The 20,941-nt window shown below is 39.2% G+C and overlaps 1 protein-coding gene across 4 annotated transcripts in view; it reads left to right on the forward strand.

Moving 5' to 3' along the window:
• LOC124805123 (SET and MYND domain-containing protein 4-like) overlaps positions 1–20,941 on the forward strand; it is a 136,689-nt gene that overhangs the window by 16,500 nt on the left and 99,248 nt on the right. For all 4 annotated transcript variants that reach the window (XM_047265579.1, XM_047265578.1, XM_047265577.1 and 1 more), the window contains one exon: positions 8,932–9,142. In XM_047265579.1, coding sequence (XP_047121535.1) covers positions 8,942–9,142 — 201 coding nt within the window. In that variant the 5' untranslated portion in view covers positions 8,932–8,941. The remainder of the gene's footprint in view (positions 1–8,931; positions 9,143–20,941) is intronic.

Genomic DNA, 20,941 nt, shown 5'->3' on the forward strand with positions numbered 1-20,941 from the left:
AAATATTCAGTTTTAGTTTATACCAAATGAGGTAGCACAATGATTAACAAACTTACATCTGGGTGTATGAGTGTTCAAACCCACATCTGGTCATCCTGATTTAGGTTTCCCAATGACTTCCCTAAACTGCTTAAGGCAAATGCTGGAATAGTTCCTTTGCAAGGGCATGCCAATTTCCGTCTTCCATCCCTACGCCCATTTATGTTCATAAACTTTATTAGCTTATTCCACATAATTTTTTCCAATAGTTTGGAAAACAGTATGTTAACGTAATGGGGTGATAGTTTGTGACTTTAATTTTGTTATCAGCTTTGAATATTGGCATAATTTATTATTTTTGTAGCTTATCAGAGACGATGCCCATCTCTAATGAGCAGTCACGTATATGAGTGAGTGAGTCAATAATGTTTTGGAGGGAGAGCTGTAAGATTCTGTTAGATATGCCATCAATTCCTGCTCAGTATGTTTTTAAATCTGCAAATATTAGACTGTTTCCTCCCTGCTCACATCATCCTCAAACACTGATAATTTCAGCTGTGATCTTGTTTCCTGCTGGCAGCTGAATTCCAATAGAGTTAGTTTTTGTTACATTTTAAGCTATTCCAATGAAGTAGCTGCTGAATGTATTTACTGTTGCACTTATTCTGTAATAACAAGACAACATTGTCATTAGTTTTCTTATTTTTCCCAACATTGCTTTAACTTAATTGTACAATTTTTTGCCTGTTTTATGACCTTTTGTAAAATTTTTGAGAATGCTTTGTAGTGCATGTGCACATCTGCTGTGCAATTATTTTCATTGCAGATTTTTTCTGGCAAGAAGTTCTAATTCCTTTAGTAATCCAGCCATTGCCTCTTCCATTACTTCTCATTTTAACCACTTTCACAGGGCTTCCACATCATTCAAATTGCTTACTTCACCCTGTTCCACAGCATTCTACAGTATGAGATTATGATATATTTTGGGGTAGCACAACTGCTAGCTCAGTCACCTTCTTGACCCACAAAAGAGTTATAAGAGTAATCCACTGTGCACAACAAATTGATTCCTGAGGGCCCCTTTTCCAAAAGTCTTTGATATCCTCCAACTCCTCTGTATTTTTATTCTAGAAACATGTAAATATGTGACAAAGAATTTAAAAGAGATAAACAAAAGCCTTAACACAAACAGGTCCAGAAATATGTAGAACTCTTTGATAGTTAATCTCTTTGGAATAAAATGACCTGTCTTGTGGGCCCCTACGACCACGGCACAGCACGTCCCCAGGTTAAGGATATGTGGATATGTGCTCTCAACAATCACGTCTTTTGAAACAGCAAAATTAACAACCCTTGTGCCATTATCATTCAAAATGTTATGTAAACTTTCTTTCCCAATTGTAGTCCGGAATGCTTCCTCCTTCCCTATCCTTCAGATATATATCCTTCAGATATATATCCTTCAGATATGAAGGGTAGCTGCGAATACAAAAAATAAGCAGTCTCGGACGGCCGGTGGGGAGCAGGCGATGGCGTGATGAACCATCCCTGTTTCTTCTTCTCTTACTATCAAATCTATTCATCAAGAATCAGCAACATTAATGAGCGTGGATCCCTTTGAAGTAAAATAATCCGGAGGTAAACTAGGTTCCCATTCGCCGGGCGGAACCTACTTCGAAGAGATTCAGGCCGAAAGGAACTTTCAGGTTGGGAATATGGAACATTAAAAGTTTGAACAGGCCAGGAATGTGCCAGACATTATTAGACGAATTAGATAGATACAATGTAGACATTACAGCTATTCAAGAAACTCAGTGGCAGGGGGAGGGTAGCATAAAGAGGGGTAACTACATTTTTCTATGGAGGTGCAGAAGTTCACAGTTTCGGAACAGGTTTCGCAGTAGAGAGAAAAGTGCTTCATGCAGTCAGAGATATAAGGTTCATTAGTGACAGACTATCAGTTGCAGTGTTGTCCGGCAGGTGGAATAGACTAGTAGTAATTAATGTACACGCACCAACTGAGGACACTGAAGAGGTTGTTAAAGACAGCTTTTATGAAGAACTAGATCAACTGTGGGATGAGTTCTCCTCGTACAATACAAAATTAATCATAGGAGATTTTAATGCGAAGATAGGGAAGGAGGAAGCATTCCGGACTACAATTGGGAAAGAAAGTTTACATAACATTTTGAATGATAATGGCACAAGGGTTGTTAATTTTGCTGTTTCAAAAGACATGATTGTTGAGAGCACATATTTCAAAAGGAAGGACATTCATAAAGCAACTTGGGTCTCTCCGGATGGACACACCCGAAGATCGGAGATGGCACACTAGTATAGAAAATGTTAGGACTTTCAGGGGAGCAGACTGCGATTCTGATCATTTTCTTGTAGTTGCCAAAGTTCACCAATGGCTATCTACAGCAACATCAAGGTGTCACAATGCAGAACTTGTTAGGTTCGACACTAACAAGCTATATGATGACAACTTTAGAAGAAGGTACATGATAGAAATTTCAAATAGGTTTGATGCTCTCAGGACACATGAAGATGAAGATGAGGATGTAAATAAACAGTGGATCACTGTGAGGAATAATATCAAAGAGGCAGCGAAGGTCACAATAGGAACAATTAAGAAGAACAGGGGGAAACCGTGGGTTGATGAGGAATGCAAGAAATTGGTAGAGGAAAGGGGAAAAGCGCGATTAGATTGGGATAGAATGGGAGATAGAAAACAACAGGAGTTCTTGAACATGAGAAGGGAAGTTGGTCGTAGGCTACGGGTAAAGAAGAGGGATTATTTGAACAATCAAATTAAAAAAATGGAAACAAACAGTAAAACAAAAAACATTAGGGAACTTTACCTTGACATAAATGGGTATAGGGAGGGGTTCAAGGCTAGGACAAATGCACTTCGAGGGAATGCTGGGGGAATACTGACAGATCCCAGTGCTATATTAAGTAAATGGAGGGCGTATTTTGAGCATCTATTAAATGTACACCAGGAAGTGGGAATGAGCAGGCATACGAAATACATATAGCAGAACCCCAGATACCTGAGCCAACGTTAAAGGAAGTAAGAGATGCAATCAACTAATTGAAAATAAAGCACCAGGATCAGATTGCATAACTGCAGAATTAGTTAAAAATGGGGGACAGAAATTGATGGAAGTAGTTCACAAAGTGATAACTATAAGTATGGAACTCAGAGATGATACCTGAAGAGTGGCAGGAGTCGATTCTGATCCCAATTTTTAAGAAGGGCAACAAAATGGATTGTAGTAATTGTAGAGGGATATCGCCATTACCAGTATGTTCCAAAATTTTCTCGAATATTCTGCAAAGCAGGCTTACACCATATGTAGATGAAATTGTGGAGGATTACCAAGCTGGATTTTGGAGGAGCAGATCAACTATAGACCAAATATTCACCCTGCTTCAAATTTTGGAAAAGAAATGGGAATACAATAAACCAGTTCATCATCTTTTCATAGATTTAAAAAAAAAGTATATGATTCAGTATTGCAATCAAAATTTTACAGAATTCTTTCGGAACTTGGAATAACAAAGAAGTATGTTAGACTTATAGAAGCGAGTTTGAAAAACACAAAAGGTAGAGTATGTGTGGGGAAATTGGAGTCAGAAGAATTTGTAATAAAGAACGGACTTAAGCAGGGAGATGCTCTGTCTCCTCTACTTTTTAATTTAGTCCTAGAATATATTGTATGAATGGCAGCAGATAATTCAGAGGGTGTGGAGTTAAATGGAAATATTAAGATATTAGGGTATGCAGATGATCTAAACATCATTAACGATAGGAAAGAATCTGTAACAGCAAATGCGAATGCATTAATCAAGGCTAGTGAAGATGTAGGTCTAAGGATAAGTGAAGACAAAACTAAATACCTGGTTACTACTAGTATGCCAACAGCAGTAGATCAGGAAATGTTAAGAGTTGGAGACATGCAGTTTGAAAAAGTGAACACGTTTAAGTATCTAGGCGTGGACATCACTTCGAGAAATGAGATTGAATCCGAACTGAAGAAGAGATTACGGGCAGGAAATGCGTGCTGCTTCTTACTGAATAGATTACTTTCATCACAGATATTGTCTAGGAATTTAAAGATTAGAATATACAAAACTATTATTCTACCAGTTATGCTGTATGGGTGTGAGACTTGGTCTCGCACTGTGCAAAATGAAAAGCTGTTTCAAGTATTTGAAAACAAAATTTTGAGGAAACTTTTCAGAGCAAAAAGGGATGACATTAGTGGAGAGTGGCGAAAACTGCATAACGAAGAGGTTCACGAACTCTATTCAAGCCCTGACATAATCAGTATTATTAAATCAGGTAGGCTGCGATGGGCGGGTCACGTAGCTCGAATGGATGAGGACAGGGCAGTGTGCAGAGTACTGGTAGGGCACTTACAGGGAAAACATTCTGTGGAGAGACCGAGGCATAGATGGGAGGACAATGTGAAGGCTGATTTGAGGAGCCTAGATATTGAAGGTGAATGGAAGGAAATAGCCCAAGACAGGGACATACGGCGAAAATACGTTGCTGCGGTAATGGGCTCTCGAGTCCGGTATGACCAGTGAGTGAGTGAGTGAGTGAGTGAGTGGAATAAAATGACACATCATTGCAATTTTGCATGGCAGCATAGGCCACTGTTTTCACAACAGATCTTGGTGTGAATTTTCTAGCAGATGACAGTGCAGCAGTCAGTGAAGTAAGATTGTCATTGAGTGATACTAGAAGTACGAAAACATGATGGAGGTGCAATTGCAATGGCATAATGTGTATGGAATTCAGCCACCAACATGTATAACACTTTATTGTATTCAACATAAATTTGAAGCCAGTGGTACTGTTCAAGAAGTGCATAAGGAAAGGTTTGGCCGACCAAAAACATCAACAAGTCCAGCTTCCAGTACTGCTGTGTTGCAATATTTTACTAGATTACCTCAAAAATCAGTGAAGCTGGGTGCATGTGACAGTGGGGTTAGCCAATCAAGCATATGGCCATACTGAGGGCTGCAGAGTGTATGGCGTGCATTCCAAGGTTGCTGCACACTACGAACGAGGGTGACCCAGATTGAAGGATGGAGTACTATGGGTCATTTGAAGTGATGTTTTGCTAGGGTGTATGGTTTGCAAGGACAGTTATCTGGTCTGATGAGGTACAATTCAAATTGAAATGTGCTGTAAACCACTACAACTGCGCATACTGGGCTCCTGAAAATCCTCATGTTCAAGTGAGCAAAAATGTTTATCTACCAGGTGTAAATGTCTGGTGTGGACTGTCGTTGTGGCTTGATTGGCCATTCTTCTTTGAAGGTACTGTAACTGGTGAGGTGTATCTTCATATGCTGCAAACATTGATTTTACCTGCCATCTGAGAGGTGTTTGAAATGAAAGATTTTACCAACAACAAGATGGTGCCCTGCCTCAGAGATGTCAGAGCCTATTTGGATGAAAAGCTACCTGGATGATGGATAGGTTGAAGAGGAACTGTTGAGTACCCACCATCATCTTCAGACCTTGCACCTTTTGACTTCTACCTAGGGGGACCTTGAAAACTGAAGTTTATCAAAAGAAGCCAGCTACACTGGATGAGTTACAAGAAACCATTGAGGCATCCTGTGTGGCTAGGACACCAACAACACTGACAGCCCCAGTTCAGTCAACAGTTCACTGGCATTGGTGTTGTTTGGCTGCTAATGGGGCAAGATGTATAATGGTATATAATTTTGTTCCATTAATATTGACTATCAAAGAGTGTTTACATTTTTCTGGACCTCTCTGTATACACAAATAATACAAGGCAAAAAGACGAATTTCATGTCCAGTCTGTAATAATATCAGCCTTTAAAACCTTCACTACAAATAGTTCTATAGGAATGTAGAATGGTTTGACATACAAAATAAAAGGTGTTTCCTCATTGTCCTTGTTTTATAAATCCCTAAGGACATTTTTATTAGATCACTTCTTCTATTCAGCTGCAGAACTTTTAGACCATGTGAAGTACAGCAGACTTGAAAGAAAGAATGTGCAAAAACTGCAACTGCTCCTAAAGTAAGAACAGAATTAATTTATTGGACTATTACAATATATTTTTATATTATATGTAATGTGTGTGTGTGTGTTTGTGTTTGTGTGTGGGTAGGTGCACGCGCGTGTGTGTAAGTGGGTGTGCATGCTTGCATTCCAGACTGCATGTTCATGTGCAAATGACATTGCCGCAATCGGAAGAAATTTTCTGGATGAATGAAGAACAGATCAAATACTTTTCAGAAGTTGAGAAAGACTGCCTATTTATGATTGCCTTGACACATGGCTTTCAGGATGCTGGTTGGCATGAAGGAGGTCATTCAGTTTTAGATACGTAATTACATTTTAGCTAAGAATAACTTCTCAGATTCTACAACAGATGGATATCAATAATACTGCACAAAATTTTCATGGATCACTTCTGCTACTATTCTTGTATATGGAAGTGACCTATGCTTTCTTCCAGATATTGGACACAGTTTTTAGTTCAAGGTATCTACAGTATATTGTAGTTAAAAGAGGTGTTAACTCAGTTGCAAATTCTGCACATAATTTGATAGGGATTCCATTGGGCTCTGGAGTATTGTTTCATTTTTGTGATTTCAGCTGTTTCCCAACACTGCCGGCACCTGTATTGCTCATCTTTGTAGTGATGTGGGATTTAAGCTTTGGCAGTATTGATCCTCCTTTGTAAATAAACATTTGAAAACAGATTTTAGCATTTTTTTTTTTGTTTTGCTTTCAATTCCTTTGTCATCCTTGAGAGTTTGGACAACTTTGATGCCACTGATAGCCTTTCCTTGTGATCAGGGTTTCTTTGGGTATTCTGAGGAGTCTTTAAGCAATATTAGCCTACGGTAATTGTTGAAAACTTCACACTTTGCCCTTTTGACAGCTAAATGCCTTTCATTCAGCATCTCTGTATCTGTAGACCTATGCTCTGTTTTATATTTACTAAGCAGCAATTGCTGTTTACTTAGAAGCTTCCATGTAGAGCATGTACATTATGGAGGGTCCCTCCATCATAAACACTTCGATTGATCACATATTTATTCAGACTTGGTCAACTGTCCTTCCAAATTTTAGTCACAGTCCCTCTAAATGATCCTGCCAAGACTTATATGTTTCACATTCATCCTTGAGACACAACACTACTGCCTATTTTCCATTTAACTGAACATGTAGATCCTTCTACGTGTCTTTGACAATATAATGTAAGTGGATAGATACAAAAATCTACTCACCCAGTTGCAGCAGGAGAAAACATGCACACACAAAAAGGTTTAACTTATGCAAGCTTTCAGAGCTAGTGGCTCCTTCTTCCAGCAGAAGAGGTGAAGAGGAAGGAAGAGGGGTGAAGAAAAATGACTGCAGAGATTTAGGAAAAGAGGTACAGTTCAGAAATGTCACCCAGAATACTGAGTCAGGAGAGACTTACCTGGTGGGATGAGAAGGAAAGGCTTTCCTTCTCATCCTATCTGGTAAGTCTCCAAAAAAATGTTCAAATGTGTGTGAATCCCTAAGGGACCAAACTGCTGAGGTCATCAGTCCCGAGACTTACACACTGCTTAAACTAATTTGTGCTAAGAGCAACACACTCACCCATGCACGAGGGAGGACTCGAACCTCCGGCGGGAGGGACCGTGCGATCTGTGACATAGCGCCTCTAACTGCTGCCACTCTGCGCAGTGCTAAATCTCCCCTGACCTGGGTTTCTGGGTGACTTTTCTGAACTGCACCCCTTTTCCCGAACCTCTCTAGTCCTTTTCCTTCACTCTTCTTCCTTCCCCTTCAACTCTTCTGCCAGAAGAAGGATCCACTGGCTCAAGCTTGCATAAGTTAAAACTTGTGTGTGTGTGTGTGTGTGTGTGTGTGTGTGTGTGTGTGTGTTGTGTGTGTGTGTGTGCATTCTCTGGCTGCCACTTGGTGAGTAGATTTTTTTTTACCTATCCAATTATATTATACTGTCAAAAATGGATTATTTTCGTTTCTGCTTGTTTTAGTTGTCATTTGTGTTTTGGAAACAATTGTTGTTAGAACTGCCTTGTGGTCAGTGATATCAGACATCCTCAGAGAGGTCAGGCCAATTTATGCCATTAGAACTAATATATTTCTGCCATAAGTCAGCATCTGTGCTACCTGTTCTATTAATAAGTTTTCAGAGAGGTAATTAAGAACTGTTTTGCAGGATGTCTTGTCACATGCACCATTGACAAAACTGTAATGATCCTAATCAGCTGCTGAATGGCTTAAATTCTTTTCCAATAATGAAGGCATGATAGGGGTAAACATGTATTAGTGAGCTGACTTTTCCTCTAAAGTTTTCCAGGTACATCAGGGAGTGAATCTGGTGGCTGACAGATTATAAGTTTATGCCCAACCTGATACTGAGTCTTGCCCAAACATTCTCACATGCAGCTTCAATTTCTGCCTCAGTGGATTTGAGTTCCTTCTGTACTGCAATGAAAATACCGCCTCCACCTCTCTGTAGCCTCTTCCTTTGATACACTCTTAGATTTACTCCAAAAATCTCACTACAATCAGTTTCAGGTTTCTACCATCTTACTATAGCTAGTAGTATGTGAGCTTCATTGCTTTGTTGATACATCTCAACAAGGCAACAAAAAATTAAAGTTTTGCATGTGAAGTCACTTATAGTTGAGTAGCATACAAAAGGAAGCTTCATCTTATGGTGGCTCTCAAACAAAACATTATATGTACAATGTAAGTATTCCATAACATAAATTCCTGCACTTTAAAGTACATGTATGGTGCAAAGTGCATATATTTGTGTGTGTGTGTGTGTGTGTGTGTGTGTGTGTGTTTGTGTGTGTGTGTGTGTGTATAATTAGTGTCAGGCACACTGATGAGTTATTCCTTTTTGAAAAATTATTTGTAGGTTCTTCAGGATGGCAGCAAATAATGTTAGTATTGATCCAGAATTCACCAGGATATGCTCTGAAGCAACACTGCAGTCAAAGAAGGAAGGTTTTTTCCTTGTTTATGCAGAATCTGTTGAAGACCAGCTTGGAGAAAAATGGATTCACAAGACATTTTCAAAGCTCAGCACAGATGAAGAAAGAATATCAATTTGCTACTCAGACCCACAGGTATAAATAAAAAGCCATGGCATGAAATTATCAGTTTAAAAAAAAATGTGTACCATAATTTTTATAGTGTGCCAAATACTATTGTTTTGTTACCATCCTGCTTTTTGTGATAATGCTTTAACATTAAAATAGATTGCAATCAACCTTCATTTACAAACTGAGCAAATTGAACTTTGTAGGTGAATCACATAAAATATCCAACTGGCTCTTTTCTGTATACTGAAACATTAATTTGGAAATTCACATTTATACTCAATAATGAAAATGAGTTATCACAAGTAATAAGAAGTAGTTTTTGGAGCAGGAAATATTTCATTCAGGAACTGAGGATCACTTAACAAAACTCAAAATTTTATACAAAAAGTATTTTTTAGTGTACTCAATATTGCTGATTCAAAAAAATTTCAAAAATATAATTCAGCTTATTCCATAGAAAGGGGTTAATGAAGGAATTATTGAAGTTCATCACTAATGGGCTTTCTTCAGAAAAAGTTTGCAAATTACACATTTTTACAAAACTCAGCATACCAACTTTTTCATGCATGTTTCTTCTTTTATTAAGCTAGATGTTTTAAATTCAATGAGCTCTTCAGTATTACAATCTGTGGACAATATCAGAATAAGAAGTTTACAATGTATTAGGAGAATTATATTTTTCTTGTAATTTAACACACGAACAGAAGTTTTCACAGTAACAAAATCCATTTCTCACATCTTAAACCAATTATGAAACTCATAGTCATATATTTAAATGATGACTGAAGAAACATTACATATTTTAATACAATTTAGTATTTTATACATCCTCAGCAACTGTAGTTGTATATAACAAAATAATAAGAAACTAGTTGCATGAAAGAAATTTAATTTCTTTACTGGTTTCAGGCACTTACTGCCCTTCTTCAGAAAGTTATACCTATAGAATTATTTGTGTGTGTCAACAATAAGGTGGATACAGCAAAATTTCATGGTCATATGGTTCACAGTGTCTGTACAAAAATAATACAAATAAGTAAAACAACAAGTGGAGACATCATGCCAGTACAGGAGCTAATCAGATGATTAATTGTAAGCAGCTCATATTAAAGTACCAGAAACTGTTAAAAACGCATTTTGAAAAAAATTGTGGTTGTTGTGTTCTGTTAAGGAGGTATCTGCACTAGCAGAGGAGAAATGTGGAAAACACAAGTTCAAAAACAATTTATTGGACTCACTAAAATGAAACAATAATACAATCTCCAAAAGAACAACAGACTCAATCCCAACTGTGGATCATCACAAATATAAAATAACAAATAATAATAGAAAAGACCCTTCTCTTCACAGGGAGAGATCACAATAAAACAATTCTACAATGTCAAGATGTCTGTCAACTAATCCAAGTCCATCTGAAAGAGATTGGCCAGCTAGAAGAGGTGTGGCCAGCTAGAAGAGGTGTCTGGCCTTGTCTTTCAGGGTGGCAGCTCTGTATACCTCCAAGCAGTGCATTGAACTGCTCTTTGCCGGCAGTGTGCCACCCTATAAATCCTGTTTGGTGGATGTACCTGCGAGAACGATTTGTGATCATGTATCTGGCGTATCAAATTAGTTTCTGGGCTATCTGCGACCTCTGGTGAAGCTGTTCTGCAGGTTTCATGAACAGGTAGCGATGCCTGGGGTCTTTGGTTGAGACCTGGTGTTGTGTTGTGTTGTGCTGTGGCTGCCGGTAAATATTTGTGTTGACAACACAGACGATGTAGATTTTCCTGGTGAATATACACACTGTGATGCAGGCATCCCATGTCTGTTGGACATGAAGTGGGGTGCTATTGCAGTAGGTGGTACTACGTATGAAGTGGGCGGCCACAGCAGACCTCCCCCCCCCCCCCCCCCCCCGTCCTCCCTCCCCCCTCCGCGAGGTGATTGGAAGGCTCTTCTTGATGTCAGGCTCTGGGTCTGTCGGCAACAGGAGACCATGCATGGTTGCAGGCGCAGGATCCACCTCCGTGGGCATAGGGACCTCTGCCAGAGGGTCTGCCTGGAGTGTGATTGGCAGCAGTAGTGGAGGTGGCAGTCAGGCAGGGAGAGGAGCACTGTCATTCCCAAGGGCCGACAGCTATGGAGACTGCAGAGGAGCCACCTGCAGACCTCACTACTTTGGATGCCTCCAACTCCGTGGTGGATGAGATGAACCCACTGCCGCCAATTTCCTTCGTGCAATCAGTTTTTCCACACATGATGGCAGTGATCACTGTGATTGTGCAGTTGAATGACACTCGTCTCCCTTTTCAAGTGGATACGGGATCCTCCGCTACCACTATCAATGGGGATTCCCACCGTAAGTTGGATTCACCACTGCTTCATCCGTTTTGTACTTCCCTGAAGAGCTACAGCAGCGACCTCATCTGACTGCAGGGGTGGTTGTTGGCTCAGGTCCAGAACCTCACTCATGATGTCACAGCCTGGGTTTTGGTCCTCGCTGCCCCCAAGGCCACCAACTTATTGGGAATGGATCTTTTTCCCTTACTGGGCCTCGAGACACATGACATGGGCCCAGCTGTCCAGTCGTTGTTGGCAGACAATCACTTGCAGCAGCTTCTGGATGACTTACTAGACGTGTCCTCTGCCACACCTCTGGAGGTCTCTGGGTTTGAAGCCGATATCGAACTCCTCCCCTCAGCAGTCCCTTAGTTTCACAAGTGCTGCTCGGTACCATTCACCCGCATCCTAACCCTGGTCCACCATAGCCGTTGGGCTACACCCATCATGGTCCTTGAGAAGCTGAACAGAATTTTAAGGCCACTGTCAACACTCAGTTGGTTATTGACTCCTATTGCTCCCTCGTCACCATTGAAGTATCGACATTAGCAGAACAGATATGCGGAAAACATAAGTCCAAAAACAATTTATTGCTCTCACCAAAATGAAACAATAATACAATCTCCAAAAGAACAACAGACTAGATCCCAACTGCAGATTGTCATAAATATAAAATAACAAATAATAATAGAAAATACCCATCCCTTCACAGGGAGAGATCATACTAAAACAATTCTACAATGTCAAGACATTTGTCGACTATACCAAGTCCATCTCCAGGAGATCGGCCAGCTAGAAGAGGTGTCTGGCTGAGGCTGCCAGTGTTGTAGCCCTGTATACTTCCAAGCGGTGCGTCGAACTGCTCTTTGCTGGCAGTGCGCCGCCCTATAAATCCCGTTTGGTGGATCTAACTGCCAGATCACGTGACTGGCATATCAAAGTAGTTTCTGGGCTAGCTGTGACCTCTGGTGAAGCTGTTCTGCAGGCTCCACGAATGGGTAGCGATCCCTGACAGCTGTTGGTGGAGACTTGGTGTTGTGTGGTGTTGCGGCAGCTGGTAAATATTTGTGCTGACAACACAGATGACGTAGGCTTTCCTGGTGAATATATGCCCTGTGATGCAGACATCCCATGTTGGTTGGACATGAAGTGGGGTGCTGATAGTAGGTGCTACGATGTATGAGGTGGGCAGCCGCAGTAGTTGGTTGGGTTGGTTTTGGGGAAGGAGACCAGACAGCGAGGTCATCGGTCTCATCGGATTAGGGAAGGATGGGGAAGGAAGTTGGCCATGCCCTTTCAGAGGAACCATCCTGGCAGTTGCCTGGAGTGATTTAGGGAAATCACGGAAAACCTAAATCAGGATGGCCAGATGCAGGATTGAACCGTCGTCCTCCCGAATGCGAGTCCAGTGTGCCACAGTAGTTAACATGGTCCTCATATTGCGGAATTGGAGGCATCCGTGGCAGTTGATGAAATCTTTCAGGTTTTTACATTTATTCATAAAAAATCTGTACCAAACAATTTTGTCCTAGTACTGATAACACTGAGCCAAGGATGAACTAAAAACTCAGCTAGACTGATGAACATTGCACATGCAGTTGCAGCCATGGTCATTTATTTAATGTTTGGCAATCATAATTGTGTTTGTCTTTGTTTGGCTTTACACTATTATGCAGCATCATAAATTGAGTAATATCACTGAGATTTCATGTTAAAATTTACTTGATGATTTAGAAGAACAGAGATAGTTCCTGGCATCTGGGTACAGCCTTTTATTCATTACAGACTTCTCCTGAATTTCTAGCAGTCACTGTCTGTGTCTTCACTAAACATCAGACTTAAGACTGCCACCATGAAAAGAAATATGCAGATTTAGCAGTCACTATATTATCTTGGATTTGCTTAGTTGTCATTCTCTCCATATAAAATTGTGCTGTTTCGTTGGCACAGCTATACTTTTGGTGCTGATTTGCAATCAAGATGGATACTCACCTTTACAGAACAGTGCTAAAATAATGTCTTCAATCTTTTTCTGTTGTGTTCAAAGAAGCCAGCCTAACACCATGACACTCAGATTCCATCATGGACTCTCATCACATAAGCGTGGCAGCAGCTAACATGCCAGTCATGGGTCCCCAATTCCCATAAGGACATCCCATCCTCTCGATGCACAGTGAAAGCACAATAATAGCTCACCATTTGCCTGTGAAAAAAAACCCAATGATGGCTTGCTGATTCTGAATTCACTTACAACAGAGCTGTTGTAGCACACTCAGAAAATAAAATGTTCTCTGTTTGAAGAGGTGGAAAGAGAATGAAATATCAAGGGCAAAAAATATGCTCTCCGGAAATGGGGCCTTCTCAAAGTCTATGACATCTAGCACAGTAAAGTTACAAACTGGAGAGACTAGGATTACCTTGGTGTAGTCCTAGCCTGCCAAAAGCTGATTCTACTGGCCAATATGAGGATGGTTTTGGAAAGTTTCCCACATTCATCTAGTTATATATTGGTCCTTGGCTACAGTTTATCTAACCAACTGAAAAAAGTAGCTTTTAAAACACTTTTTGTTCACCTAAAAAATAGAAATTATGAAAGTACTATAATAAATCCATTAATGTGAACAGGTGTGAAGTTTAATAAGCAAGAAAAGTTTTATGGAGGGCATAAACCTTTTTTTAAAAGTCTATTCCTTGTTTCTCCACTTCGAGAAATATTAATATGGCATTTTTGTATATTTCCAGCATGATTTTCTCATGTTTCACATTTCAGATTTTTAATTTTCAATCTTGACCTAACATCATAGGAGTATGAATAAATGTTGTGACTGTTATTTAGATCTATTTCATAACTCATTGGATAACATGTATTTAATCATATGAGGATGTAATTTCAGATTGTGGCATATTAATAAGATAACGTTTAGGTATGAAAGTAATCTACCTTAAAAATATTAAGTAGATAACTATTTGGCTTTTGACATGCAATGAGTTCTGTGTACTTCCTGCCAAATTTAGTTATTGGAGAATGACATGTTTTCATACCACCATATCAGTTATTTCAAAATGGGGAAATTTTGATATTACTCCCTCGTGGCAAAATTTCTGCATATTCCCATGATTACAATAATAATTTTTATCATTATTTCCCTTTTCTGACAAAATTACAAAACTTTTCAAATTTACATTTCATGCTTCGTAATTAAACAGTTTTTTCCCTTATTTACTTTGAGCATTAATATTCACTCAAAAGAACTAGAATATTAATTAGTATAATCTTCTTTCCAGAAAATACAACTATTCAAAATTTGACAACTTTATATGAAAACTACATGAATTATGTGATGTTAATGACACAGTGTTTTATATGTCCCTATTATTATTATTTGACTTACAATTAGTCAACCATTTCATTTATAGAATGATGAGTACAACAAAAAGAAAAATTACAGAGAAATAAGAAAATTGAAAAATGATAATGCAGTACTATGAGGCAATTTAAGGACTGAAAGATTAACTATGAAAACTGTTATACACTACTGGCCATTAAAATTACTACACCATGAAGATGACATGTTACAGACGCGAAATTTAATCGACAGGAAGAAAATGCTGTGATATGCAAATGATTAGCTTTCAAAGCATTCGCACAAGCTTGGCACCGGTGGCGACACCTACAACGTGCTGACATGAGGAAAGTTTCCAACCGATTTCTCATATACAAACAGCAGTTGACCGGTGTTGCCTGGTGAAACGTTGTTGTGATGCCTCGCGTAAGGAGGAGAAATGCGTACCATCACATTTCTGACTTTGATAAAGGTCGGATTGTAGCCCATCGTGATTGCAGTTTATTGTATCACGACATTGCTGCTCGCATTGGTCGAGGTCCAATGACTGTTAGCAGAATATGAAATTGGTGGGTTCAGGAAGGTAATACGGAAAGCCGTGCTGGATCCCAATGGCCTCGTATCACTAGCAATCGTGATGACAGGCATCTTATCCGCATGGCTGTAACCAATTGTGCAGCCATGTCTCGACCCCCGAGTCAACAGATGGGGACGTTTGCAAGACAACAACCATCTGCAAGAACATTTTGATGACGTTTGCAGCAGCATGGACTATCAGCTCGGAGACCATGGCTGTGGTTACCATTGATGCTACATCACAGACAGGAGCGCCTGTGATGGTGTACTCAACGGCGAACCTGGGTGCATGAATGGCAAAACTTCATTTTTTCGGATGAATCCAGGTTCTGTTTACAGCATCATGATGGTCGCACCCATGTTTGGTGACATCGCGGTGAACGAACATTGGAAGCGTGTATTCAGCATCGCCATACTGGCATATCACCCGGCGTTATGGTATGAGGTGCCATTGGTTACACGTCTCGCTCACCTCTTGTTCGCATTGATGGCACTTTGAGCAGTGGATGTTACATTTCAGATGTGTTACAACCCGTGGCTCTACCCTTCATTCGATCCCTGCAAAACCCTACATTTCAGCAGTATAATGCACGACCTCATGTTGCAGGTCTTGTACGGGCCTTTCAGGATACTGAAAATGTTCCGACTGCTGGCCTGGCCAGCACACTCTCCAGATCTTTCACCAATTGAAAACGTCTGGTCAATGGTGGCCGAGCAACTGGTTCATCACAATACGCCAATCACTACTCTTGATGAACTGTGGTATTGTGTTGAAGCTGCATGGGCAGCTGTACCTGTACATGCCATCCAAGCTCTGTTTGACTCAATGCCCAGTCTTATCAAGGCCGTTATTACAGCCAGAGGTGGTTGTTCTGGGTACTGATTTCTCAGGATCTATGCACCCAAATTGCATGAAAATGTAATCATATGTCAATTCTAGTATAATATATTTGTCCAATGAATACCCATTTATCATCTGCGTTTCTTCTTGCTGTAGCAATTTTAATGGCTAGTATTGTATGTAAGTGTATCATGTTCTATATAAGTTGTGCATTATATTTTATGATATATGGATTTGGCTCTGTTACAACACAAAACTCAATCCTGTATCTATACTCTATGACCACTGTGAAGTGTATGGCATAGGGTACTTCTCACTGTACCAGTTATAGGGATTCTTCCAATTCCATTCACATATGGAGAACGATAAAAATGATTGCTTAATCTCTCAGTGCTCACTGTATTTAGTCTAGTCTTGTCTTCATGATCTCTACACAAAGAGGCTTCTAGTGTATTCTTAGATTCCTCTTTTAAATCTGGTTCCTGAAACTTTGTAAGTCAGGCACCTACCAGTTCAGTTTCTAAGCATCTTCATCCCTCTTTCCCATGGGTTAAACAAACCCTGCTCTTCATTGTATATATTCAATATCCCTTGTAAGTCCTATTTGGTATGGATCCTACATGCTTCAATAGTATACTAGGATGGATTGTGTGAGTATTTTGTGAGTGATTTCCTTTGTAGGCTCCCTCATATTTTACCAACAAATTAAAATCTGCCAATTGCTTTCCTACAACTAAGCCTGTATGATCATTCCATTTTATATTTGTTACTACCTCGATTAGACATTGAAAATCTATTTTTAAAAAATGTAAAACAATTTTTTTTTCTATTTCTTAAATTTTGACTTTGCGACTGGATCAAGCCGTTTCTTTCTTGTCTATATGTGCATAGCTGTAGCAGTTGGCAGTTGTTCCAAATATTTGACGCCAGTTTGAACTGCTTCTTTGCTGTAGGCTGGCTGATCTTTTTGTCTTCTTCCTTTGACTGTGTAAATCACCAAATTCTTTTACTAAAAGCTGGTGCAGCAGGGAAATGGCTCGATTCATATCTGTCAAACAGGAAACAAAAAGTTGTAGTAGATAGTCAAGATGGTGTCCCAGTATCTTCAGAATGGGGTACCATCACATGTGGAGTGCTGCAGGGCTCAGTTCTGGGCTCCCTACTTTTTATTATATTTGTAAATGATCTTCCTCTCTCTATGGAATATTGTAGATTCACCATTTTCACGGATGACACTACACTACTTATTGATAATTCAGTAGATAAACTTGAGGTAACGGCAAATAAGGTTTTAAATGAAACGGTGAACTGGTTCAACATTAATGGTCTTATTTTAAATTACTGTAAAGCAAACTACATTCAGTTTCACAAAACATCCAAAGATGAGGAAATATTTGTAAAGATAGGTGAGCAGACAATAACCAGGGTAGATTCCTCAAAATACCTAGGCTTGCATATTGATAGCAAACTGAATTGGTCAAACCACATGGTGGATCTGTGCAAAAGACTAAGTTCAGCAACATACGCATTGTTTCTTCTTATAGAAATATGGAAACCATGAAGTCAGTGTATTATGGTTACTTTCATGCAATTATGGCATTTGGAATTATATTTTGGGGAAATCAGCCACTGGCTAAAAATGTACTGTGTGTACAAAAAAGAGCCATAAGGATCATGTGTGGAGTCCATCCTAGAGCCACATGCAGGAATCTTTTTAAGAAGCTTGAAATACTTACATCCACTGCACAATATATATTCTCGTTGATGTGCTTCATAAGGAAAGAAAAATCCATCTTTAAGCTGAATAGTGCATATCATCGTCACAATACTAGAAGGAAACATGATATCCACTATGAACAGCCAAATCTAAGTATGGTGCAGAAAGGAGTCCATTTCAGTGGCTGTAAGATTTTTAATGCCCTCCCTTCAAGAATTAAGTGTTTGGTAGATGATGATCTCTTGTTTAAAAAAACCTTACGGCAGTTCCTATTGCAAGGATCATTTTATACATTAGAAGAGTTCCTGAACTACAGTGTTTAACATTTCTTGTATTGTAAATTGAAAATGTATGCCCAAATTTGTAATACCGATAATTTTTGTTGTAAACATATATTTTGCAATATTTATTTCTCTGTAACACTTATTACTTTGTAATGAATATAATAGAGGGAAACATTCCACGTGGGAAAAATATATCTAAAAACAAAGATGATGAGGCTTACCAAACAAAAGCGCTGGCAGGTTGATAGACACACAAACAAACACAAACATACACACAAAATTCAAGCTTTCGCAACAAGTGGTTGCTTCATCAGGAAAGAGGGAAGGAGAGGGAAAGACGAAAGGATTCCGCTCCCAGGATTGGAATGACTCCTTACCCTCTCCCTTAAAACCCACATCCTTTCGTCTTTCCCTCTCCTTCCCTCTTTCCTGATGAAGCAACTGTTTGTTGCGAAAGCTTGAATTTTGTGTATATGTTTGTGTTTGTTTGTGTGTCTATCAGCCTGCCAGTGCTTTTGTTTGGTAAGTCTCATCATCTTTGTTTTTAGATATATGTTATTATTTTGTAATCTTTATCTATCTCTAAAATGTATTTTTGTAGTGGGACCTAAGTTACTGTTTACTGTTTTTTGCTTTGTAATCTCTATCTATCTCTAAAATGTATTTTTTTGTAGTGGGACCTAAGTTACTGTTTACTGTTTTTGTTTTGTTTTATGTATTACCATAAATTCTGGCCAAAAGCTTGTAAAATTGACACGTTCCATATCCTGTGATAGTGTCACAACATGGATCACCAGAACAAGAGATAAATAAATAAAATAAAATACATAAACAAATAAAATAAATCACCATCTGACTCCTCTTGGTCAACACTATATTGTCACAAAGTAAGATCGATGACCTAGTCATCTTCCAAATTCTTCATTGGTGACAATAGCAACATTATCTTCTACTAGCCATTCCTCTACATCAGCAAGTTGAATATCATTCTGAAATGTTTGCAAATCAGTCACTAAATCTTCATTGTCTGACTCATTAGCTTCTGGAAGTTCATGTTCATGGTTTAGGCTAGGAAAACATTTCTAGATGATTTTTGTAGAGTAGTTTCTATAACTTCTTCCCAATCTTGCACAATTGTGTAAGTTGTATCTTTTATGTTAAGGCTTTTCATTGCTTCAAAAGTCTCACAACACTTTTCTGTATTCTCTAACAAAGTACTGACATATTTCCTCCTGTAATGTCATTTTAACCAGTAACACCCTGGTCGATTGGTAGGATTACTAAATCCATGTTGGGGGGGGGGGGGGGGGGGGGCATAGCTTTTATCCCAACTTGTTGAAGCTCAGACTCAGAGGAGTGGCTTGGGGCCTTGTCTAAAAATACAATTATGCGGGGTGGTAGACTTTGTGATCTCAAGTATTTTTTAACAGTGGGAACAAATGCAACAAAAGCTATTCTTTAAACGAATTACCATTCATCAAAGGACTTTTTTGAGCTTTGTAATAAACAGAAATGCTGACATGTTTATAGTTTTGAAGGAGTGTGACTCGTGCATTGGACCTTTAGTGACATGAGTAAAATTGTTCGATAATGCTAGCACATTTTTTGGCACGAGGTGTAGATGGATGGTTGAACACATGGTCAGATAATCCCAGGAGTTGGTTAACTGAAGGCCAAATAACTGAGGTTCTACTGTACTTACAAACTGTTGTACCCAAGTATTTGTATGAGGTGACTGATTCAAATTTTGGCTTACTGATATTGCAGTCACAGGATACTACAACTTTTAAAACCTGCAGCCAATCTTTTGACCCCTTTGAGTTCTTGTCAAGAATATTTGAGCAGTCTTTTTCAGACAGTACTTCATTATAGATAACTACACATATATGAAAAGTCTGAGATTACAATTAACACTGTCTGCAAGGTCATAAATATACAATACTAAAATTTAAAAAAGTCATTCTTAAAGGAAATTTGTAGAAAGGCTTGGACTAAAGTAAAGATGTTTATGTTATAACTCAATGGTCCACTGACAAGTTAGTTAGTTACATGTTTCATGGGTTACTTGTGCGAAATATCATAAACTAGTCTCTTTATAGGGATTTAACTTAATTTATGTTTAAATATGGCTGCACATGTACCATTTGCAAATGACTTAGCTTTGTTCTCAGTCATTTAATATTACTAAACTGACTCAGTGATGCATTATGTATTTCAAGAGGAATAGTACATACTCTGCCAGTTGTCAGATACTTCCACCAGCAAACCTTGCCATAGTGACCACTTTCCAGTAAACCAGCAGGATCTCCAGTAACTACTCAAATCCTTAGGCCCATGCCAGAACATCCCCCCAGAGTCCATCTCTTTACTCACCCCTACCACTCCCTACACTCCTACCTTCTACAAGCTTCCTAAGGTCCATTGACCTAACCACCTAGGATGCCCCATTATGGGTGGTTACTGTGCCCCCACGGAGAGAGTCTATGCCCTTTTAGACCAACACCTGGAACCTACCCTCCCTCATAAAAGATACAAACCATTTCTTCCATCGACTCTCAACAGTTCCTGTCCCTTTACCATACGATGCCCTGCTCAGCACTATTGATGCCATCTCCCTGTACACTAACATTCCTTACCACTATTGAACAATACATTTCCCAAAGCCCTATGGATTCCAAACCAACGACCTCTTTCCTAAATCACCATGACCAACTATATCCTCACCCACAATTACTGCTC

This window comes from Schistocerca piceifrons, chromosome 7, assembly GCF_021461385.2.
Source record: "Schistocerca piceifrons isolate TAMUIC-IGC-003096 chromosome 7, iqSchPice1.1, whole genome shotgun sequence".
Lineage (NCBI taxonomy): Eukaryota > Metazoa > Arthropoda > Insecta > Orthoptera > Acrididae > Schistocerca > Schistocerca piceifrons.